The sequence below is a fragment of the Canis lupus genome, chromosome 37 (genome assembly GCF_011100685.1).
Source record: "Canis lupus familiaris isolate Mischka breed German Shepherd chromosome 37, alternate assembly UU_Cfam_GSD_1.0, whole genome shotgun sequence".
In the NCBI taxonomy this organism is placed as follows: domain Eukaryota; kingdom Metazoa; phylum Chordata; class Mammalia; order Carnivora; family Canidae; genus Canis; species Canis lupus.
Genome location: NC_049258.1, coordinates 13,724,568 through 13,748,177, shown reverse-complemented (window position 1 = coordinate 13,748,177; position 23,610 = coordinate 13,724,568). Strand labels below are relative to the sequence as shown.

General features: G+C 35.6%; 1 protein-coding gene across 4 annotated transcripts in view; it reads right to left on the bottom strand.

The window, feature by feature from the left end:
• Nucleotides 1-23,610, bottom strand: part of PARD3B (par-3 family cell polarity regulator beta) — a 980,882-nt gene that overhangs the window by 343,747 nt on the left and 613,525 nt on the right. For 3 of the 4 annotated variants that reach the window (XM_038585493.1, XM_038585496.1, XM_038585494.1), the window contains exon 16: nucleotides 582-626. The exons of the other annotated variant lie outside the window; for it this stretch is intronic. In XM_038585493.1, the coding sequence (XP_038441421.1) occupies nucleotides 582-626 (45 nt within the window). The remainder of the gene's footprint in view (nucleotides 1-581; nucleotides 627-23,610) is intronic. 4 annotated transcript variants of the gene reach the window in all.

Here is a 23,610-nt window from a genome sequence, read left to right as displayed (position 1 = left end):
AGAGAAAGACCCAGGAAACCCTCAGAGATCCTTGTGGACTTCCTGGAGAACCTCTGGGAATGAGGGAGTTCATTCCTCAGTCTAAAGAAAGATAATCCTCAGTCTAAATTAAAGAGAATATAGCCATCTTGGGTGTGATGCTCTTTGATGACAAGCAAAAAGGCTATTCTTTTTTGAGGGGGAAATGACTACATTTTTCTTGTTCTGGAGCTCTTTGTTCTGCCACTGTAATGTGAAAGTCATCATGGGAAAGAGTTTCAAACTTTCTTGGATTCTCCTTATAATTTTTTTGTTGTTTTAAGTGTTCAGCTGGCTAACAGGTTTAAAATTTTTGGTTTTATAATTATTAGTTTTTGGAAACCCTTATCCTTTCCTCTCAAACATCTTGAGTCAGCATACATTATGCCACTACTCACACAGCCAAGCAATAATTCATCTTTGTGGAAGTCAGAGACATCTCATGTATTAATTAGCAAGCCTTTCAGTGACTAGTGGATGGAAATAGGTTCCAACTGCTACTCAAATACAGCCAGCAATTTCCAGGAAGGAGAATATAAAGTCAGTTACGAGGAGTTTCTTACCCGATTTGTGACCAGCCAATGAGTGGACTTTGCTTTCATCTGGCACTGAGAAGAAATAAAAGAGACAAGGATCAGGCCTGCTTGTAAATCAGGCATTTTTTGAACAATAAATTGAAATAGAGTCATAAGAAGTTAAATCTTTTACTGGAAAAAAAAGTGAGAAAAAAATGTTCCCTGGCCTACCTGGTGTACCTCATTTCTATTGGTAGATATTTTAAAGGCAGCTATGAAGAAATATATTTATATTAGATCATCTATGAATATAATTTTATTTTCTTCTAATTTTCAAGACTTTCAGCTCTGTTACTTGGGCAATTGTTTTCATGCCTGCAAAAGGAGGAATTAAACTCATGGGTCTAGGGATGCATAATACATAATAAAATTCTTTGTGTGGAATATATATATTCAATACTCAAGGACTGGACTTCTGTATCTGGAGTAAAAGGGAAGAAATTTACAATCCCTCTTGAAAAAAGAATTAAACACATAAACATGAAACAATGGCAATCCAGGAATTAGACGTTAGGCAGCAGAGACAGAAAACAAGTGAGGTGACTCCTATAACTGCACTAGCTTACTGTCTGGAGAAATTTTCCAGATTGTGGTAGAGGGAGGGAAACAGAGCAGAACTTAGTGACGTCCCAGCCTGAGCACATAATGTTGATGTCCAGGGAAGCCAAGGCAGATGACATTTGAAGGCAGAGAACCAGAGAGGAAAGACTTATCCAGAACTCTTGCTGAGATCTGCTGAGGATCTTCTCATGTATTTAGATGAATATACTGATGATCACAAACATGTGAGGAAACTACCCAAGACCTGGGAAAGAATCACCCAAAAGTTTAATGGGAAGAGTGTAAGAAGTTCACATATGGCTGGGAACAGTGCCTAGTCCCAATTGCCAGAGAAAAGATTCATAATTCAGGGCCTTGAAGAAGATGAAGAACCTTGCTTCAGTAGTGGAAAAAAAAAATAACCCCAGATTAACATGGCTCTGATGAAATACATAAATTTTTGAAAGACACAAATTACCAAAGCTTATGTAGGAAGAAATAGATAATGTGAATGACCTTATAGTTTTGTTGTTGTTTTGTTTTTAATGAAATTATTTATTCATGAGTGCACAGAGAGAGGGAGAGACAGAGGCAGAGGGAGAAGCAGGCTCCTGCGGGGAGCCTGATGCAGGACTCGATCCCAGGACCCCAGGATTACCACCTGAGCCAAAGGCAGACATTTAACCACTGTACCACCCAGGCGTCCCTAATGAATTTGTAGTTAAAACTTTCCCACACAAAAAATTCTAGACCCAGAAGGCTTCACTGGTGAATTCAGTAAATTCAGAGGAGGGAATATTTCTTGACTCATTCTGTGAGGCTGGTATTGACGCTGATAACCAATATCAGTGACATTGTACCAAAGTTATTACCCAGTATCTCTCAAAAACAAAGTTCTTAATTAATCCTTAAGCATCTCTGCATGGATTATCACTTCAATATTCAACAACAGTTTTTTTAAAATTAATTAATTTATTTATGATAGAGAGAGAGAGAGAGGCAGAGACACAGGAGGAGGGAGAAGTAGGCTCCATGCCGGGAGCCTGACGTGGGACTTGATCCCGGGACTCCAGGATTGCACCCTGGGCCAAAGGCAGGCCCAACCTAAACCACTGAGCCACCCAGGGATCCCAACAGTTTTTCATTATTTGCTATGTGCCATTGGCTATGCTAGTCTATAAAAATCTGGTGCTCAAGGATTGAGCAAGGTGAAGTGAACTTTGCTGATAAAAAAGTCCTCCTCCCTTTTCCCTAACACTAGCTGTCTCAGAGAGGTAAGCGCTTCCTTCCTTTGCCTATACCACTCAGCCATATTTTCCAACCCAGTTATTACACATAGATCTTCTCAATCCCACCTAGCCCTCTTTTTCTAGCTATTTCTTTATTTTCTAGACAACACTACTTTTTTTGGTGACTTTCCCAGTATTTTATTAGCTTCTTAAAAATCTTATCAGACTTCTCTTCATATTTCTTGTTGGAAATGTCAGTCCATTCTCATCAGGCTTCAACTGTGGGTTAAATTCAGGCCTTTTCAGGTCTAAAAGAAATTTACAGTGGAATCTACAGTACACGTAGAAAATACTAGAAAATAAATTATGACGATTAAAAAAATTAACACTAGTGGGTAATACTTATTGAGCGCTTGTAATATGTAGGTTCTATCCTCCGCAGTTTATAGCTAATAATTCAAATAATCCTCAAAATGACCTATAAAGATAGGTCTTCTTCTTCTTTTTACTTTACAAATAAAGGAACTGAAGCATACCTCCTACATGGAGGACCCAGAACTTAAACACTGTACTCTTAACCACTCTACTATACTTGTGATAAGTCATGGAAAAATTTGTTATATTCTTTGAATTATGAGTTGAATGAATATAAGAAAACACTTGACAAACACTTAATATGTTAGAAAACTATTATCCTTTATGCTTGAATATATATTATTAATAGAAGTTTCTGTGGTGATAAATGTCAACAAGTGTTAGCTATAATTTTGTTTAACATGTTTGGAAATTTAGCATTCTCATTGGTTTAAGCAAAATATTCACCCCCGTTTCACAAGTGAGAAATCACCTGAATTAAAATCCTGACTTGGAAACTTACTGGTCATATGCAATTTATTTTGACTCCCTGATCCTAAATCTCATCATATACATAAAGAGGATAATAGCTTTCTCCATAGGCTTGTAGTGAAGATTACATGTGCAAATTTGTGCAAAATACTTAGAAGATCATATAGTAAGGCTTAATAAATATGGACTACTATCATCTTATTAACAGGAACCCAGATAGAAAGGCAAAATAACATGATAGCTACTAATAAGATAGATATGGGTTGAATCTCAGCTTTACCACGCAAGTTAGTAAGTTGTTTTCAACCAGTTTCCTTGTGTGAAAAATTTAGATAAAAACACTGCACAAGGAATTGTGGGACTAAATGAAAACAATGTACAAAAGCACAGAGCACTGTGCCAGGTGCATATTTCTCAAAAAATGAAAACTTCTGATAAATGAAAACTGTGTGAGTGGTCAAGGTTGTGCACTTGATGATGGTGGAAGTATTTATGATTTCACTTGCCTGGGATTATAAAGGAACAGAGGAGAAAACACTTGAGAGAATATAATGCCTTCAGACAAGTATACTTTAAATTGTTATCTCATGGATAATCCAACATCCACAGTAGGTTACCACTCAGTTTACCTGTCTCCTAGTTCATCTGTAGTGGAAGAAAGAAAAAGGAAATGCAGTATTCAGATGATATGGTCTTATTACATGCAATAAGTATTTATTTCAGCATTACTGAAATGGGGAAATCCTCTGAAAAAGGGATTCATACAAAGGTAAGATTTTGTTTCTTTGCATTTGTCTTTTTTTTTTGACAGACATAAGTTATCCCATTAAATTTAAGCCAATTTAAGTATTGCAAATTCCTCAACCATATTAGGTTAAACATGGTACTTGCTTAACTTCTGAGTGCACACTATTATTCTTAGTGGGAATACTTATTATTTTAATTGACAATTTGAAATTCTTTAGAGCACTATTTCAAAAAACAGTACAGAAAAGCCAAATGGGTGATAGGCATAAAAATTAGGGGTCTTTCTCCAAAATATGCAGCAACACAGATGTCTATCTTTAGGACAGAAGATATATGAATAAACATAATGGAAAAGAGAGGGGACTGTAATGACTTAATAGAATACACTTTATTTAAAAGGTTAAATTGGGAACAATCATCTTTTATGCACACGCTTAGTGCTGGGAAGTGATTTAAATAAGAGTAGCAAATGAGAAAATGAGGTAAAATTACACACACTACCACTACTTTTTAAAAAAATGACAAGTGTTATAATTAATACTCAACTTCCTTTATAACTAACATTACTTTAGATCTACTATAGGGTTATCTCATGGGGATGGAGCTTAAGTCTACTCATTTCACTGCATAATATTTGGATAGCACAGTGATTGGAATAGTAGCAGTAGGGATATGACAGGTGCGTCATTTTGAACTAAAACCCTATTTATAAGAGATTGAAAAATGAGTGGGCTGGGTGTTGTGAAGGTCTTCTATTCCAAAATTGTGAGGCACCAAAAGCATCTAATGAGAGTACTGATGAAGAGTCAAAGTTTTTTGTTCTGGTTCTGATGATGGATTCTTTTCTTTCTTTTGTTCATTTGTTCTTTTTTTGCACTTTCTTTTCTTTCTTTTTTTTAAGTTTCCAGAGTCTATTATATTCCCTTTCTCATCCTTCAGTTTTACCCAAGGACAGGTACTACTTGCTCTTGATTACTTAAAGGGGTATTACAGTAATTGAAGCAATATCAGTGAAATGTTGAAACCTTCTGAAAATGAAATTTATGGACATTTTTATTGTAGCTGTTATTAAATACTTAGAGAACACTGTGGGCTTGCTCTTCTTATCTCTGAAATTTATTTAGATAATGCAATTTCTATACTAAGCTCATACTTCTTGGCCTTTAACTCAAGATTGATGGACACTGATTTAATTCTTGTAAAGTGCTTCATAAGGAGGATGTTCTTTGGCTTGGATGTTTGTTAATTCCCTGGTGCATCCTCTGGTTCAGGAAGACTTGCTTCGGAAAATAGCATCAGGATGCTATTTTCTAGCTATGCTTATATTTCTAGCTATTTTTGTTGTAGCCCTTTGAAGCTAATTAGAATTGCTCAACACTTATGGCAACTTTTAAAACTGTGGATAAACACACAGTGGTGTTTTTTACTTAATCTCTACCAGGATCATTGTTAGAATTGAAAGAAGCCATAAACCAAGAAAATATGGGGAGAAAAATCTCTGAAAAAGATGGCATTGTAAGAGCTTATTAGCGGCAAACATTAAAGTGCTTATAATACATACATTGGATTCCCAGTAGGATACATTTATACTAGTACAGTGATCACTTAAAATATTTTATTCTTTTGTCAAGCCTTCTCATACACTTCAAATGCATTCTCACTGGGGGAAAACAATTCTCTTGCTTATTGATAGCATTTGATACGCATTCTATAACATAAGTGACTATTAGGGACTGCACTTGCTTAATAAAAATTTGCAGAACAGTAGCAGATTTGGTGAGTTAATGGGCCCCATATGCTCTACTTAAGCTGACAGAAGACAGTATATTGCTAACATGCACAAATCTCTTCAGATAAAAATTGCCATCAGCTACAGTTACTCTTTTTGAGAATGCCAACACTATGTCATGAATGGGAATATGCAAATGTGTTCAGATTCCCACTACTTCATATTGAGATACTTTGGTGCAAAGCAGCACTCTAAAATATGATGCAATGCTTGTCTTTTGCATACAGAGCTCTGTTTCATTTAATTTTTACTTCCATATCTTTGACTTAGTAGAACTGCAGTTTTGAAACTGATGTTTGGTGCAATAAAAATCTACCTTCTAATGAGGCCATAAATACTTCTTTTTGGATAGTTTGCTAGGAAACTAAATATCAAGTAATTCCTTGATGGTTAATAAACTTGTTTCCAAGAGCTGTTCCTTCAGAACTTAAAAAAAAAAATGATGTAGTTGCCAATATTAAGAATCAATTTTCTTCTTTTTTTAGTAGATCAATTTCTGTACTGATTGATTTCCAGAATTTCTAAGAAATACAAACCTATTTCAAGTTGTTCAAATTGTAAATTACATTCTCTTCTTAGTAACCATGAACTATTACTGCATTAATTTATAATGTTTTCTTGTGTCAATGGCTATTTGGCATACTGATTCTCCTTGGGGAGACTTTTTGAGTTTTCAGCACTATGAATTCTTAAGTAAGGAAAAACTCTTCCATCTCTTGAAACAAACAAACAAACAAACAAACAAACAAACAAACAAACAAACAAAGGCAGCCCAGGTGGCTCAGTGGTTTAGTGCAGCCTTCAGCCCAGGGCATGATCCTAGAGACCCAGGATCAAGTCCCAGGCTCCCTGTATGGAGCCTGCTTCTCCCTCTACCTGTGTCTCTGCCTCTCTCCCTCTCTGTGCCTCTCATGAATAAATAAATAAAATCTTTTAAAAAACAAACAAACACAAACTAAACAAGGCTTTTGCTGAAAAAGAGGGTTAAGTAATTAGTACAAGATGATGATGCAAATGTTTATCTCACCATTTCCTTGGCAAGCTTCCCCTAAAGCACTATGCTCATCTCTGGGCATGTTGCTACTCTGACAATAAGCTAATTGGAACTCAACAGCTAAAATTTTCTTCCAATATTATAGGGTATCCTTCAGCCACTGTGCCATGAAATAAAAATGAGGAATCCACTCCTTCATAGTTATCTATTTACTCACATGTTCACAATTTTTCAGAATTCTCTTTCTCCATGAATCTTAGGAGATCATAAATCTAAAGTTAGGAAAATCCAACACTTTTCATATGTTCCTATATTATTGTCTTGATCTCATTAAAGAACATTGGAAAAAACAAATTATTTCTTCATTAATGTATTAAGTAATTTTTTGGAATTCATGCAATAAATATTTCTATAAATAAATGAATTTTTGAATTCATGCAATTTAAATAAGTCTCAAAAGAGTCAGATATTCAATGCTGGGGTTTAATGAGGAGATGTAAATAAATAATATATTGATACAATACAATAACTAGTATAATAAAGGAAGAAGGATAAGCTTTAGGAATACAGTAAAAGATTAGACAGACATGAAGATTCACAAAAGTAAATAAAGGTTTTAGGTAGCTGAATATTTGAACCAAATAATCTGTTTGACAACTTTTAGCACCTGGGGCATCTTTTTTAGTTATGGCTAGGGAGTAGCAGGAAAAGGGACCTGGACTGTGACACTAATTATATGCATGGCTATGGACTAATTACTTAGTCTTTTTCAAGCTTACTGAACTCATTTGTAAAATGCAGATAATATCCCTTACTTACATTATGGGGCAACTCAGTTGCAAAAACTTATCATGGAATCTAGCAGGAACAGGTGCTCACAAACACATTCTGATTGTCTTTTACACACAACCACCTTTGCTAGGTTCCCTGCACTCCAGCACAGAAGTATATTTCTGAATAGACTATGCAACTTCATGCATCTGTACAATATACAAATAGCACATAAAATTCCTTCTGAATCATAATGAAAATTCATTTATTCTCCTGCTCTGAAAACACACTTTAAGAAACCATTTAAATCTCACCTTCTCCAAGTCATCTTCTGAGGCCTCCAGGCTGAGCTTAGGGACCAAAATTTGTAAATCTCTAAATTATTTGTGTATGGGTCTGTTGTACATTAAAGTATGAACACCTTAAGGAGGTATAGGTCTTATTTTTCCTTGTTAGACTAGAATCATGCTTTACACCTCTTACTCATTAATGTTTGTTGAGTGAATGGATGCAGCATATGCAAAAGTAAAGAAGGCAGCATTTTGAATATGTCCCTTTATCACAGGGCTCTAGAGTAATGAATGGGGCATACGTTTATTGTGCTATGCATATGGCTATATGAATGTTGAAACACACGTATATAAATCTTGTAAAATTCTTGTGGTATAATTTGTAGACATGTTCGCGGCCAGGTGGAGTCTAATTCTGGGATAAGTCTAAATAAAAACCCAAACACGGCAGAATTGTTTGGAACAGATATCCATGCACTTATATTTTAAGTGGTAAATTGTAGAAAAAATATAATTGATGGACTAGTCATACCTCATTGTCCTTCTCTAATAACTTATATATAACTGACCCCTGGGTTTTAGTGCTTCTATATTTAGTTTTTGGTTTGCTGGCACTAATCTCACTGCTGTTCTTCACATGGTAATGATACTTGAAAGAGCAGTTCATTTTGTTTGTAGAAAATATCACATTTCTAAAAACCCAAAAGTTGCTTTTAAAAAAAATAAAATAAAATAAAAGTTGTTTTTATTAAATATTGCATTAAAATATCCACAACATATGTGTGAGATATAAAGGACAACAATAAGATAAACACTGTGTTTCAGCTACTAAGTGTAAGAATATTATTTTACTTTTGAAACCCATGGGTGTTTCATTTAAATCTTATTCCCTTTCTTCCTTATTCAAAGGTAACCACAATTTTGAATTTTGCATTTTATCATTTTCTTCTTTTTCTTCATAATTCTACCACAAGTTTGTTCCCAAATAATATTCCTCAAAGTTTTTCTTTCATTAAATGATATGGGATTCTTTAGAATAACTTTTTCTGTATTTACTGATGCGATGAATATTCATGTTTTAGTCTTTTAATAAGTGACTTACATTGATTGATTTCAAATGTTAGAGCAAACTTTTATTTCTGAAATAAACCCCACTTGATCATGATCTTTTTTATATATTGTTGGGTTCAATCTGCTTAATTTTCTAGCATATTTTTTTTAATCAATTCCTGAAGGATATCAAGTTAAAGATATTTTGTTTTGCTTTCTTTTTGTTTTTTAGTTTTGTTGGTTTCTAATGTCCTTGTCTGGTTTTCATATTATGGTAATGCCAGCTTCATAGAATGAGGTTGGGAAGTATTCCCTCCTCTTTATTTATCTGGAACTGTTTCTGTAGAATTCATGCTATTTCCTCCAGTAATGCTTAGTAGAATGCACCAGGAAAGCCATCTGGACCTAAAGTTTTCCTTGTAGGAAAGTATTTAACTATAATTCAATTTCTTTAATAGCTGTAGGGGTATTTAGACTATTTCTTCTTGCATAAGTTTGATAGTTTGTCTCCCTCAAGTAATTTGTTCAATTCATCTTGTCAAATATGTTGTTCATAATAGAGCCTTAATATTATTTATTGTCTGTAGCATCCATAATGATGTCCCCTCTCTCATTCCTGATAATGTTCATGTGTCCTATTTTATCCTGATCATTCTTGTTTATGAGGCACCATTTTTCTTGACCTTCTTTAAATACTAGACTTGAGTTTCACTGATTTTCTCAAAATTTTTTCTCAGTTCACTGATTTCTACTTTTTTATGACTTCTTTTCTTCTTTTTTTTTTTAATTTTTATTTATTTACTTATGATAGTCACAGAGAGAGAGAGAGGCAGAGACACAGGCAGAGGGAGAAGCAGGCTCCATGCATCGGGAGCCTGATATGGGATTCGATCCCGGGTCTCCAGGATCACGCCCTGGGCCAAAGGCAGGCGCCAAACCGCTGCGCCACCCTGGGATCCCTTATGACTTCTTTTCTTAAGCTTAATTTGGGTTGAATTTACTCTACTTTTTTCTATTTTCTTTAAGTGAAAACTGAGGTCATTAATTTGAGACCTCTTTCCTATTTCTAATATAATTCAGTTCTATAGATTATCCTCTTTGTGGTATCCCACAATTTTGTTGTTATTGCACAAATTTTGATATGCAGTGTTTTCATTTTCATTCAATTCAAATACTTTCTTTTTTTATTAGTTTTTTTCTTGATCTATGTGTTACTGAGAAATATTCTATATTTTCCAAATATTTGTAGATTTTCCAGATTTTCTGGTTTTGAAATTTTAATTCCAGCATAGTGGGAGAATATATGTTGTATGACCTGAATCCTTTCAACATTTTTGAGACTTATTCTTGTTTTTGGGTTTCTAGTTTTCATTAATCTTGGGAAAATTTTGGCAATTATTTCTTCATATTTCTTTTTTTTCCTCAAAAAATCTTCATATATTTTCCTTTAGTCTCCCTTTTCTTTCACTGGGGACTCCAGTCACATATACCTCAGGCCACCTTGAAGTTGTCCCTGAGTTTACTGTTCACTGTTCATTTCTGTGTCTTTTCTCCATTTTAGTTTGTATAGTTCTATTGCTATGCCTCCACATTTACTTATCTTGTTTTCTGCAATCTCTAATCGGCTGTTAGTTCCATCCAGTTTATTTTTCATCTCAGATATTAAACTTTTTGTTTCCAGAGGACTTTTTAATATCTTTAATACCTCTACATAACATATTTATTTTTCCTCCAGGCTTCTGAATGCATGAAATGCAGTCATAATAATTTTTAAATATGCTTGTCTGCAAATTCTGACATCTGCATCAATTCTGGTTTTACTGATTGATTTTTCTCATTATGTGTCATATTTCTATAGTTCTTTGCATGCATGGTAATCTTTTATTGGATACTAGATACCATAAATTTTACCCTGTTGGGTTTTTGGTATTTTTATATTTCTTTAAATATTTTTATATCTTTGGGTAATAGTTGAATTACTTGGAATGAGTTCATTCTTTTGGGATTTGTTTTTAAGATCTTCTAGGTAGGACCAGAATAGCCTTTACTTCAGAGTGATAATGCCCTACTACAGAGGCAGTGCCCTTATGCACATCCTATCCAATGTCTGATGGATTTTAAGATTTTTCCAATCTTGTTGGTGAGAACAGTTAACCATGTTTGGTTCTGTATAAACACTGGATACTATTTCCTGGATATTTTGGGGATTTTATTTTCCCAGCCTTGGTAGTTTTCTCACATAAGTGCTCTGATCAGTACTCTGTAATATGCAAAAGAGAAACTCTAAATATATCTGGAGTTCACTCTCTGTGCAGATCTCTCTTCTCTGGGACTCTACACACTCTAACCATCTTGCTTTTCTCTGGACTCTCAGCTCCATGGTATAGTTTTGCTTAATTTCTCTGGAATGAGTAGTAAAATGTTCCAATATTTTTTAAAAATTAAAACATCTTTGTCCTTTTTTTGAAACCACAGTTTTCTAAATCACAGAACCAATAGTTCTAAGACAACTTCATTAACTATCATCCAAAATACAATAAGGAGACACTGAGCTGAGAATGTGATCCATGATGGAGGGCAATATTCTTTGGAAGTCTCATTATTCACTTTTTCCCACAAAGGGATATTATATAATCAATGCTGAAAATCGGATTTAAAAAAAATGTTGGCATAAATAACCAAAAAAAAAAAAATGCAGCTATAGATTGAAAGAAAACTACATCTAAACTCAGGACTATTCCCCTGTCCCACACACATGCTATCGTTATGAGCAACTGTCACAAATCTTCCTTTCAAGAGTCCTTGCAACTGGACCCCAGGTTTTTACATAGGCCATGGCTGAACATTGCCAACCACTTTCAGTTTCCTCTTAACCTAACTTCGTCTCCGCAAGTTGACACTATTTATTTACCATAACCAGATTGACCTGTGGTGAGTATCATTTTCATTATTTTTCTAACCTTTCCTCAAACCTTCACTAAATTCAAACTGCATAGAAAGTAATTTAGTCTCCTCAGCCCTGTATTCAAGGTTTAAACTCTATTTTCCTCTATTCACCTTTTATCAAAGTCACACAGAGTTATTCTAGTTTCTTCCCATCTGCCTTGACCGCAGTTGGAAATGCCTCACATGTGTAAATACACTTACTTCTCCTCGGCCCAACTCCCCATTATAATTCTTATAAAGAGAGGATACTCTTTATAGAATATTCTCTCCATTTCTTTTTTTTTTTTTAATTTATTTATGATAGGCACACAGTGAGAGAGAGAGAGGCAGAGACACAGGCAGAGGGAGAAGCAGGCTCCATGCACCGGGAGCCCGACGTGGGATTCAATCCCGGGTCTCCAGGATCGCGCCCTGGGCCAAAGGCAGGCGCTAAACCGCTGCGCCACCCAGGGATCCCTATTCTCTCCATTTCTGACTTCCCCAGAAGATAGTTTAGCTTTTCCTCCAAGCAAATATACCATTTTCTACTCTGTATCATGCTGATTTGTTGGCAACTTCAAAGAAGGGAAAGATAATATTTTATTCATCTTTACATGATAAACCATTACAAATTACAAAAGTCCTCAAAGATTAGTTGTATTGGAGTCTCTCTTTTCTAAAATCTATGGCAGGGAAAAGACTATATGTGTGAGTTCTCTTTTAGGAAGATTATCTGTGAATTTTTGGGATCTATCAGGAATGGATTATTTCTACTACTCACACTATGAAAACACTCATGTTTCTTAGACACTTGATAAATATTTCTATTACCAGCAAGACATTGATACTGACTAAACCACAGGGAAAAAGGGGGCACAGGCTATCCAATGAATCACATAATAAGCAATTATTATACACTACTAACCAGCAAAACAACACACCAATATTTTCACTATTTATGAATGTACATTTCCACAAAGTGATTCTATCCTTAATGGGGGATAAGGTAGAAGGAACCAAAAACTTACCAACTTACATATGTCAGAAATCATGCTAAGCATTTTAACACATGTTATCTCATTAATCCTTATAAATGCTCTATGAGTTGGGCATTAGTATCTTCACTTTACAGAGGGGGGAACTGAGGCTCAGTAGGATTATGTCACAAAGTTAGCAAGTAGGGCAGTTGGAATCTGATGATTTCCTGATTTCAAAGCACAAATTCCTTCTACTATGTGAGGCTGAGAGGTAATATTTTGCTAATGGCTTTACCATCAAGTAGTATATATTTCACTAGTCACCACTATCTGCTAAAGTAGATTTTATAACAAACTACATGAAAGAGTACATGATGTCTCTTACAAATGGTTACTGATGCTCTCAGAAGACACAGTTGTCCAAAATTGATTCGAGGCTCATATACCTGGAAATTGTTACCAAGAAGAGGTACAGACTATTGTTCAGATGATGTCAGAGCAGTGGGAAGGGAAAAAAAGAAACAAATCCAAGTGACATAATGGAGAACTTACTGCTTGAACATAGAAATGAAGTAATAGAGAGAACCACAAAAAGCAGTGTGTAGTCTTGTGACTGAGGGATGACATAACTAGAAAGAAGATGGAGGGAAAATGGTGTCTTGAAATAGTAGAAGCAGCATGGAGTGCCCTGGGACTCATATCTCCCATTTCCACCCCATTCCCCCCAACCCCTGGCTTTTTAATACAACTTAAGACAGGAGTTAACTTTTTTGGCAGACAAAGTAGGTACTGTCAACTAAGATCCTGAAGTGTTTTTTGTATTAACTGCTGTTAAGCCAGGTCTTTGTCCAACAAAGATCTATGGAGAGGCAATAGTGTGCTGGGCATCATGCTAGGCACTGGGACTGTGGAAGTGAACAAGGCAGTCTGAGCCTGGAACCAGCAGGGTTTCCATCACACAGTAATCACAAATACAGTGAAGGGTATTAGTAAATCTTCCCGCTCAAAGCTGCCTTCAGCTCTCACCTTGACAGATCTAATAACCCCCTGGTTGATCTTTGAGATTCTGCACTTACTCCCTATAATCTATTTTCCACACAGAAGCTAGGAGAGTCCTTTTAAAATAATAAACAAAACAAAAATCTTATCACAACAGTCCCATGCCGAGAGCCTCCCAGTAGCTTCCGATTACATTTAGAAGGAAACCTAAAATCTCATGAGAGCCTTCAAGCCCTGCCTGAGCTGTCCCTGAGGGCCCTCCAACCTCATTCAGCACAGCTCTCCCCTTGCTTAGCATACTTCACCCATTCTGGCCTCTCTGCAGTTCCCCAAACATGCTGGGCACAGCCCTCTTCAGAGCTTTGGGACATGCTCTTCCTCCTGACTGTAGTGCCATTCTTCCAGATAGCCACACAGCTCACAGTCCTCCTTCATTCACATCTCCACCTTCATCACCTCCTCAGAGAGGTCTTCCTGGCCTCCTTACCCATGGTAGGGCTTCCAACTCTAGCTCTCCATTGCTATCTCCTCAGCCTGCTTCAGTTTTCTACAAAGCGCTCATCACTCCTTGACATCTTCTCCACTAGAACTTAAGCTCTATGTGGACAATGGGCTTTGTTTTGTTCACCATTTTGTCCCCAGGGTCTAGAACAGTGCCTAAGACATAGTAGGTACTCCGTACATATTTGCTGAATTAAAGAAGGATAATTAGGGAACCTCAAGAGTAGACTAACCCTAATTTATAGATTGGGTCTAACTGAGGGCTTGAAGTTGAGACCAGAAGATATATAGGGAAGTGTGAGGATGATGTCTGGACAGAGGAAACATGAAAGCTCCCAAACAGGTCCCATACATAGAACCCAAAGGTCTTCCATAGAGCTGGCGCACTCAGTGTGGGAGGGAGGTGGGTGAGAGACCAGAAGTAGAAAGAGGTCAGTTGTGGAGGAACCCAAAAGCACATTAATGAATTTTATCTTTAACCTCAAGGCAATGGGATCCTGTTAAGGGCTTTTTAGCAAGGAAGTGGCATGATCGGATTTGTGTTTTAAAAAGATCACCCAGACTGGAGTGTGGAAAATGAGCCGGATGGGAGTAAGGCAGGAGGCAGATGTGATTTTTTTTTTTTAACCCAAGTACAGGAATTTACATTTATCCCTATTAAATTTAATCTTCTGAATTGCAGCTCATCAGTTCTCCCCGTTGAGATCTTTCTGAATCCTGATTCTGTCATCCAATGCATTAGCAAACTGCAGAGCTGTGTGTCACCTACACATTTGACAAGTAAGCCTGCTATATCCAAGTCATGTGCAGGGCTTACGTTATTGAACACCATCCCGGCTCTCTTCCTGGCACTTCTGCACATGCCTGTGAGAGGGCCAGCTGGGCAGAAACCTACTCTCCCATCACTCAACATTGTTTCTTCTTGTAAAGTTAACTGGCCAGCCAGGAACTGAGATCAAGATCTAGTAACCTGAGCTACTTGGGGTTTATATTTGAGTTTCTCTTTGAGCTTATGGACTTTACACTAGGACAGCAACCCATTTTATTCTTGCATGTATTAATTTTGGCACCTGGTTTCTGGCTAGGGATTGTATAGCTGCTTCTGTTCTTGGCTACAGTAAGTGCTATCAAAAGATTTCTCTTCTGGCATGAATTGAAGTATATAATACTGTCTATATTTCTGCCCAGAATTGACTATCATCTGCTTAATATGCAAACTGTGCAAAACCAGGGCTACGAGCATGTAATAGATTTTGAAAAGTTGTCATCCAGATTCATTGTTTATTAGGGGATATTAACTTTGGAGGTTTATATGCTGCCTCTCCAACTCCGAGAATACAACTTCCCTTAAGTGGGATGCACAGAGGTCTATACACACTCTAATGAACTGATCTGGTATTTTATACTGATCTATTAGATAAGCTCATTTAAATCAGGCTCCTTTTTTTGCAGAATAGATGATTACACATACATATTAAATATCCACTATCTTTTGGGAAGTTGTTCAGGTATATTAAGAATCTTGAACAAGGTTGAGCTAATAGAAAACATTAATAGGAAAAAGGATGGAAAGTTGATAGACCCAGAGTCCAAAGTGACTTCACAGGCAGCAATTTTTAAATCTCTTTTCCTTAGACCAGGGATTTCTTTGGAGGCCTCAGAGACTGTTGACGAAGGAAGGGAAAGTGAATCATCCCACCCTACCACCTTTCCCTTCTCCTCTTGCCCCCTGATTCGTATAATAAATATTCTTGCTGTAAAAATTAAAAAGAGATTTGGAAAATTAGTTTAAAATTACTTGGGTATGAATTACTTATTTAATAGATATTGGCTGATTTCTTTTTAGCAATCTTTGTGAATACCTAGAAATTCCTGTGAATTGGAATAAAAATCCCCAAATAACTGTTTTCAAATGTAGTGATTTTTTTTATGACTTCTAAATGTAACAATTAGTAAAATCAGCATAGGGTTACATTTCAGGGATATTCAAACATTTATTAATTTCAAATTTCTGGCTTCATTTTCATATTTCAGAGTCAATAATTTTTTTCATGTCTTGGATACTTTGGTAGATTCTGGTAAGTCTCACAGGCTCTAGGCCCTGTGCCTACAGCAAATAACAGGGAAAAAAAATCCTTGCCTGCTCAACCAGAGAAATTTTTTCAATAACTCAGAATGTGAAACTATAAATTTAAAACTACTGCTTTAGGTCATTAAGAAGAAAGAAAATAATATTTTGTTGTTGTTCCATCTGGATTATATCGTTCCTAAATGTTGTGCCTTCACTAATTCTCTTGTTTGAAATGGCATCATCATTATCCTAAACACTCTGACTCTTTGCCCTCTGCTCCAACATAATTATTATTAGTCTAAAAAAAATAAATATTATTAGTCAAGCTTGACTTTGGCCACTGATAGGGAATCAGGTCATTGCTTTCTTACCGTTTTTCTATGAATTGTACATTTCTATTAATATAGGATTGGAATAATAGTCTCTAAAGATGAAGATCTAAAAGAACCTAGAAATTCTGCTCAACTCATACAAGGCCCTCTTTGCACTTCTGTATACTAGAGAGATGAGAAGCTTATCACCTTATTGGCTGGCTGACCTAGTGTCACCAACAACTTCATTCTCCTCGTCAATGAGATAAATAAAATTGAAGTTTCCTGGTCAGCACTCCTTATACAATGTTGGGTTTCCTGGTATAAAGGGAAGAATTTAACATACACTATGACTACTTTTTTCTTTTTGCCTGGAACACGGAAATGATTGTTGAAGGTAACAGCACTGGACACTGACATAACAAATATGAGGACAAGAAAAAGAAAATCAAGAATGGCAGAGAGGAAAAAGAAAGGAGCTTAGGTCTTTGATGGCTCCACTGGGCCACTGAGTTGGCCCTATTCTGATTTCATGTTATACATGATGATAAACTCCTGTTTATTATACCACTGTTGGTATAGTCATTGGAGCATTGCAGTGGAATGTGCTCCTGTTTAATATTATTTCAACTGGTAAAGAATAACTTTCTGTATTGACCTGAAATCCATTAACACACATATCATTTTGCCCATAAATATTCTTATTCTGTCTTCTAGGTGATAGTCCTCAATAATAGGAAATCAGTCAATACACTCTACACTTTTTTTTTTCCTTTTCTGAGTCAAATATCCCTAGTTCTTTCTACCATGAAGAGAATTACCTGATTTTTAATTCTACTTTAAAATTATTTTACTGCTGCCAGTTGATTTTATTGCATTTTCAAATGTAATACATACTTGTGTTAGAAAATTTAAAAAGTAGCAGAAGGTGTAAATAAGATTAAAATTATCCTTGCTAAGAGAAAAACTGATGTTAACATTTTGCTGCATTTCCTTCCATCGTTTATATATGGATATATTTCCTTTACATCATTTATATATGTACATGCATACATTTATACACTAATATATCTGTATACTGTTCTCAACTGATGCTTTATCATTAACATTTTTCATGTCATTAAATAATCTCAAGATTTTTATTGGTTGCATAATAGTCTATTTTATCTATTAGATCAATAGTCTATAATTTCACAAACCCTCTAATTGCTGGGAAATTAAGTTCATGATAGTGAAAAATCCTTAAACTTATATCTTGATTGAATCTGATTTTTTTGGTAGGATAATTCTTCAAAATGGAATTACTGGATAAAAAGATAGAAATAATGCTAAGATTCTTTATGTTGGTGCCTTATGCAATTATTACATTGCCTTGCAGTAAAGTAGCATCAATTTAAATATTGGACAAGCATGTACTGTGATACTGAGACATGTATATTTCAGCATCTGCCAGTGTTTGCCAATATAGTTTCTCAATTGTCTTATTAACTTGTGAGCTTGAATATATTTCATATACCTTAGCCAATTCAATTTCTTTTTTGGTGATCCAAGCATATATTTTTTCAATTCTGTATTGAAATATTTTCTAATAACTACTAAGAGCTCCTCATATATTAAAGATATTCTTTGTCAAGTATTTTATAATTATTCCCTTTATTCTTGTGAACAACAAAGAACACGTGGATAATAGGGAGTGATTATTAAAGTAGTGTCTCTTAATCCTATTTTAAGAACGCGAAGGTTCTAAATTAATTAACATTTCAGGATGTGGATTTAAAAAGGAACAATGTAATCCAAAGTGAACTTGTAGGATCATCTCTTAATTTTACCTATATTATCCATAGCTAATGTCTTCTCCAACATAAGAAAAAATATTTTCTCTTTTCACTCAAATAGGCTTAAGTATTTCTCTTATATACCAGCATTTTATTTTCAAAATGAAACTTCTCAAACATCCTTAGAAAAGTACATGGTAATGATATATTGAACACCTGTTTAAGATTATCACCTTTTACTGATATTCCTAAATCCATTAATGATGAAGCATATCATCAGTTTTTTCAGTGGGGGTGGATGATTAGACTGAGCTATCTTTAGAAATTCTTGCCCTTGATGACCTTATGACCTCATTTTCAATATAACAACATCTCTAAAATATGGCTTGGTCATGGATGAGCACTTTAAGTACTTTTTGTAAAGGAATACAGATTTATATATTTAAGGGGTTAGTTAATTTAGCCCATTTAAGAGTTAACTTATACTATCCATCAATATCAAGGAGCTACATTGGACATTATACAAATCAAGTTACATGAATATAGGGCTTTTTAACGTTCCTCATTTGTCTTAGCATACTAAGCTAGATTGCACTTGTATTAATAAATTCTTTGATTAAACCTAAATACAAAAATTGCTTTGTGGATAAAAATGTGCATAAATTATGAAGCTGTAATGGGTGAATCTGTACCAAGTATTTAAACTATGTAGAACATTTTTTAATTAATTTTGAGTCATGTTCTTTAATTTAGGATTTTTTGGCATCACTTCAGGATATTTGCCATGACAACTAATACTGTGTGACCCAAGGTGAGCAAAATCTCTGAATATTCAGCTTATACAATATTTGTCACAACTCACATGCAATCCAATTGCTCTATAGTAATGTAATTCAATTTCATGTTGCTGCAGGTAAAAGCAAGCAGTTCAAGCATGTTTTGAATGTAATTCCCATAGTACTAGGTTTATGCACAAACTACACTATTGCTCTTCACACAGATTTATAGAAAATGAAAATGGGATTAATTGATAAAAACGCAGATTTGTTGTAAAATATCAACTTTTTAAAATTTTATAAATGAAAGGAAAAATGTTTTTATAAATTAAAATTAAATATAAATAAAATATATATACTTCTGGAGATAAAACTTAGAGAAAAAAAAAAAAAACAACGAAAAGGAAGATAAAAAGGAATAAAAAGGGAAAAGAATGCCAGTATAGAAAACTACAAAGGGCTGCAAACAATCTGATCTAATTAACCCTCTCTGGCAGTGCAAGTGAATTCACATGATCTAAATCAATTATGTCAAGTGATTGCCTAATTTATTCATAGACTCCTCCAATTAGGAAATAAAGCACATAGCCCTTTTTCTTCAAGTTTTAAACAACTGCTTTCACTTTTTTCTATTCAAGGCCCTTCTACATCTCTGGAGTTTGACTCTTTCCTTATATCTGTTCATTTTTATGAACCTTCTCCAAACATTTTCAAATGAATAAAACTAGACTGGGTAAGTGGATATGAATGTAGAGTGTTATATTTGGCACCCTCCTGAAATATCTTTACCCCTACCCTATGTTGCTGTCCAAACCATTTATTTGCACTTTCATTCATTTATCCTTTAATTATTTGTTTGCACTTTTATTCAACTATTCAAACTTCTGATGTGAAAAAAGGGGACCCGCCTACTTTGTAAGATCAGCCAAATTAATCACTGAGATCAACGGGTGGCTGAGATTGCAGCCAGATTGCTCTGACATTACCCGTCCACACCAGCCATCCTGGGTTTGTTCAGCACCTGCACGTCCTAAGCAGTGAGTGGGGCGCTAAAGAAGTAGAAGGCAAGGCCTTGTAGGGGCCTGCATCCTGATTAGAGTGGGGAAAAAAATTCTCTCCCAGCAGGACCCCAAAAGTGTGTGCAATTCTGTACTAGAAATAGTGACCCCAGTGATAAAACTGCTTTAGGAATTCAGAGAAAAAGCTTGAAAAAATGACAGCCCCCTGGAACAGGAAAGACTTAAGCAGGTACTGAATGAAAGAATTTAAGTAGGAGAAGGATGAGTCTTCAATTTGTAGAGTTAAGACTGGGATATTAATAAAAGCCTCACTTGAAAACAGAGAAGCATCCAAGTTAAATGTACCCGAGTTCAAATCCTGACTCCACCACTTAATAGCTGACACCTCACACAAGCGAATACATCATCTGTAAAATGGCAGTGGAATGGCAGTGCAAAAACTCATGCTGGGTATCCGCAAGTGCTCAAACCATATTGGTTACTACTATTACAGTTGCTAATGCTTTCCCTCTTCCTCCTATTCTAAATTAACAGCCATCATCACTGTCTTGAACTCGGGAGCTGAAGTGTTTCATCTTTTTACCACGTGTAGAGGGAAGTCAGTGGTTTCTAGGTACTGACCGCTCAGCACTGCAGCAGAGGTTATTTTATGAGCAAGTGCTATCCTGCATACCGCATGCAGTTAGGCACATTCCGCCATCAGAAGTTCATTCCTGCCTTATTACAGTACAGCCTGTTCTTTCATGCTGCTCTGCAGTCAATTCCTACTTATCTAGTGGCTGTGGACACTTCTCTACCTCTTCCCAGCATTGCTCTACATGTCCCAGCGGGCTGGTGACCCTTCCCTCATCCTACTCTGGCTGGTGCACATCACCTTCAAACCTCACAGACACAACTTCTCTTTGCCGAGGACACTCCCCAGAGCAGGAGTTCTAGATATGGTCTGTACTCAAGGTTTCTGTGATCAAATGCGCTTCGGAAAAGCTGCCTATATTATAGCTTGAAGACCTATGGAGACTCTTAAAATCTGTCAATCTCTCAATAAAACATGCTAAAGATTGTAAGCAATCTTGTATTTAAGAAGCCTATTTAACTCAGCTTCTTCCAGATTTGCTTGACCATTCTTTACTATATCATTCAAGTCACTGCTATGACATCTCATCTATTTTCAATTATATTTCATGCTCGTCTACTTTCATATTAACGAACACATTCTTCATTCTTTGATAAGGTTTCATTACTAGCCTATAGCTAGAGGACTTGCCCACTTGTGATTTTTGGCTCACCTTTCTGAGTACAGAGATTATTCACCTGGCATCTACTGATTTATTAAGTCTAGAGATAGGAAATCTTTGATGTAACTTAGTTTGCACTCAATTTGGATGCTACAATCATTTTGCCACCAAATTTATTAATTATTAATTTTCAAAGACTTTATTTATTCATGACAGACACACAGAGAGAGGCAGAAGGAGAAGTGGGGAGCCTGATATAGGATGATCCCAGGACCCTGGGATCATGACCTGAGCCAAAGGCAGATGCTCAGCCACTGAGCCACCCAGGTGCCCCTTGTAAATGGGCTAAATGTTTTCCAACTTATTGGTATACTCTTGTTTTACTTTTAAGGGATTTTGGCTGGAACCTCTACAGGCTCTCATGATTCTTTCAAGACAATCCTTAAGTGCTTGGGGATTATGCCAGTTAGTTTCTGGATCAGCAGAGGGTAGATCAGCTATTCCCAGCTCACCTGGAACCATCACTCTTGATTAGTCAATTTCCAATTTGATCTCTGTTTTAATTTTCACTCTAATTTTAATACTTTCTTTGAGTAGAATTCCCAGTAACCTTTTCTTATGAACACTGGAAACCAAGTGGGTATTGAATATTAACCTTTCTAGTCATGTTTCCACTCTCCACAATTTGTAGAAGTTTCTGCTTGTTATACTGAATAGCTTTGGCCAGTCTCTCTCTCTTTTTTTTAATATCTGGATATTTGTATCTCTTAATCCCCTTCACATATTTCACAAATCCTCTCACCCTTCTTCCCTTTGGCAACTGCTAGTTCATTTTCTGTATTATGAGTCTGGTAGTTTTATTTTACTTTATTTTTTTACATTCTACAAATAAGTAAAATCATGGTATTTGTCTGACTTACTTCACTTAGCATAATACCCTCTAGGTCCATCTATGTTGTTACAAAAAGCAAGATTTCATTACAAAATTTTTTTTGTGGCTGAGTAATATTCTCTATCTATCTATCTATCTATCTCCACCTATCTACATATACCACACTTTCTTAATCCATTCATCTATCAACAGGCACTCAGGGTGCTTCCATATCTTGGCTATTGTAAATAATGCTGCAATAAATATAAAGGTACATATATATGTTTTAAAATTTGTATTTTTCATTTGCTTTGGGTAAATACACATTAGTGGAATTACTGGATCATACTCTAGATCTCTTTTTAATTTTGTTGAATTTCCATACTTTTTTCCATACCCACTAACACTGCATGAGGGTTCCTTTTTCTCCACACCCTTGCCAACACTTGTTTCTTATCTTTTTGACAGTAGTCATTTTGACTGGTGTGAGATGATATCTCATTGCGGTTTTGATTAGCATTTCCCTGATGATAAGTGATGCTGAGCATCCTTTCATGTGTCTGTTGGCCATCTGTGAGTCTTCTTTGGGAAAATGTCTATCTATTCGGATCCTCTGTCCATTTTTTAATTGATTTGTTTTTTGGTATTGAATTGTATAAGTTCTTTACATAGTTTGCATATTAACCTCTTATTGGTTGTGCCATTTGCTAACATCTTCCATTTAGCAGGTTGATTTTTTGTTTTGTTGATAGCTTACTTTGCTCTGCAAAAGCTTTTTATTATGGTACAGTCCCAATAGTTTATCTTTTGTTTTCCTTGCCTGAGGAGACATAACCATAAAAATGTTCCTAAAGTAATGTTCAGGATAAGTGCCTATGTTTTCTTTTAGGGCTTTTATAGTTTCAGGTCTTACATTTAGGTCATTACTCAATTTTGCATTTATTTTTGTGAATGGTGTAAGTGGTCCATTTATTGAAGAGACTGTCCTTTCCCCATTGTATATTCTCTCCTCTTTCATAGATTAATTGACCATGGAAGCTTCGGCTTAAATATGGGCTCCCCATCCTGTTTCATTGATTTATGTATCTTTTTGTGCCAGTACCATACTGTTTTGATTACTACAGCTTTATAGTATTATCTTCAAATCTGGGATTGTGACACCCTCAGTTTTGTTCTTTTTTCCTCAAGATTACTTTGGCTCCTTAGAATCTTCCACATAAACTTTAGGATTATTTGATCTAGTTCTGTGAAAAATGCAATTGGAATTTTGATAAGGATTGCAATGAATTTGTAGATTGCTT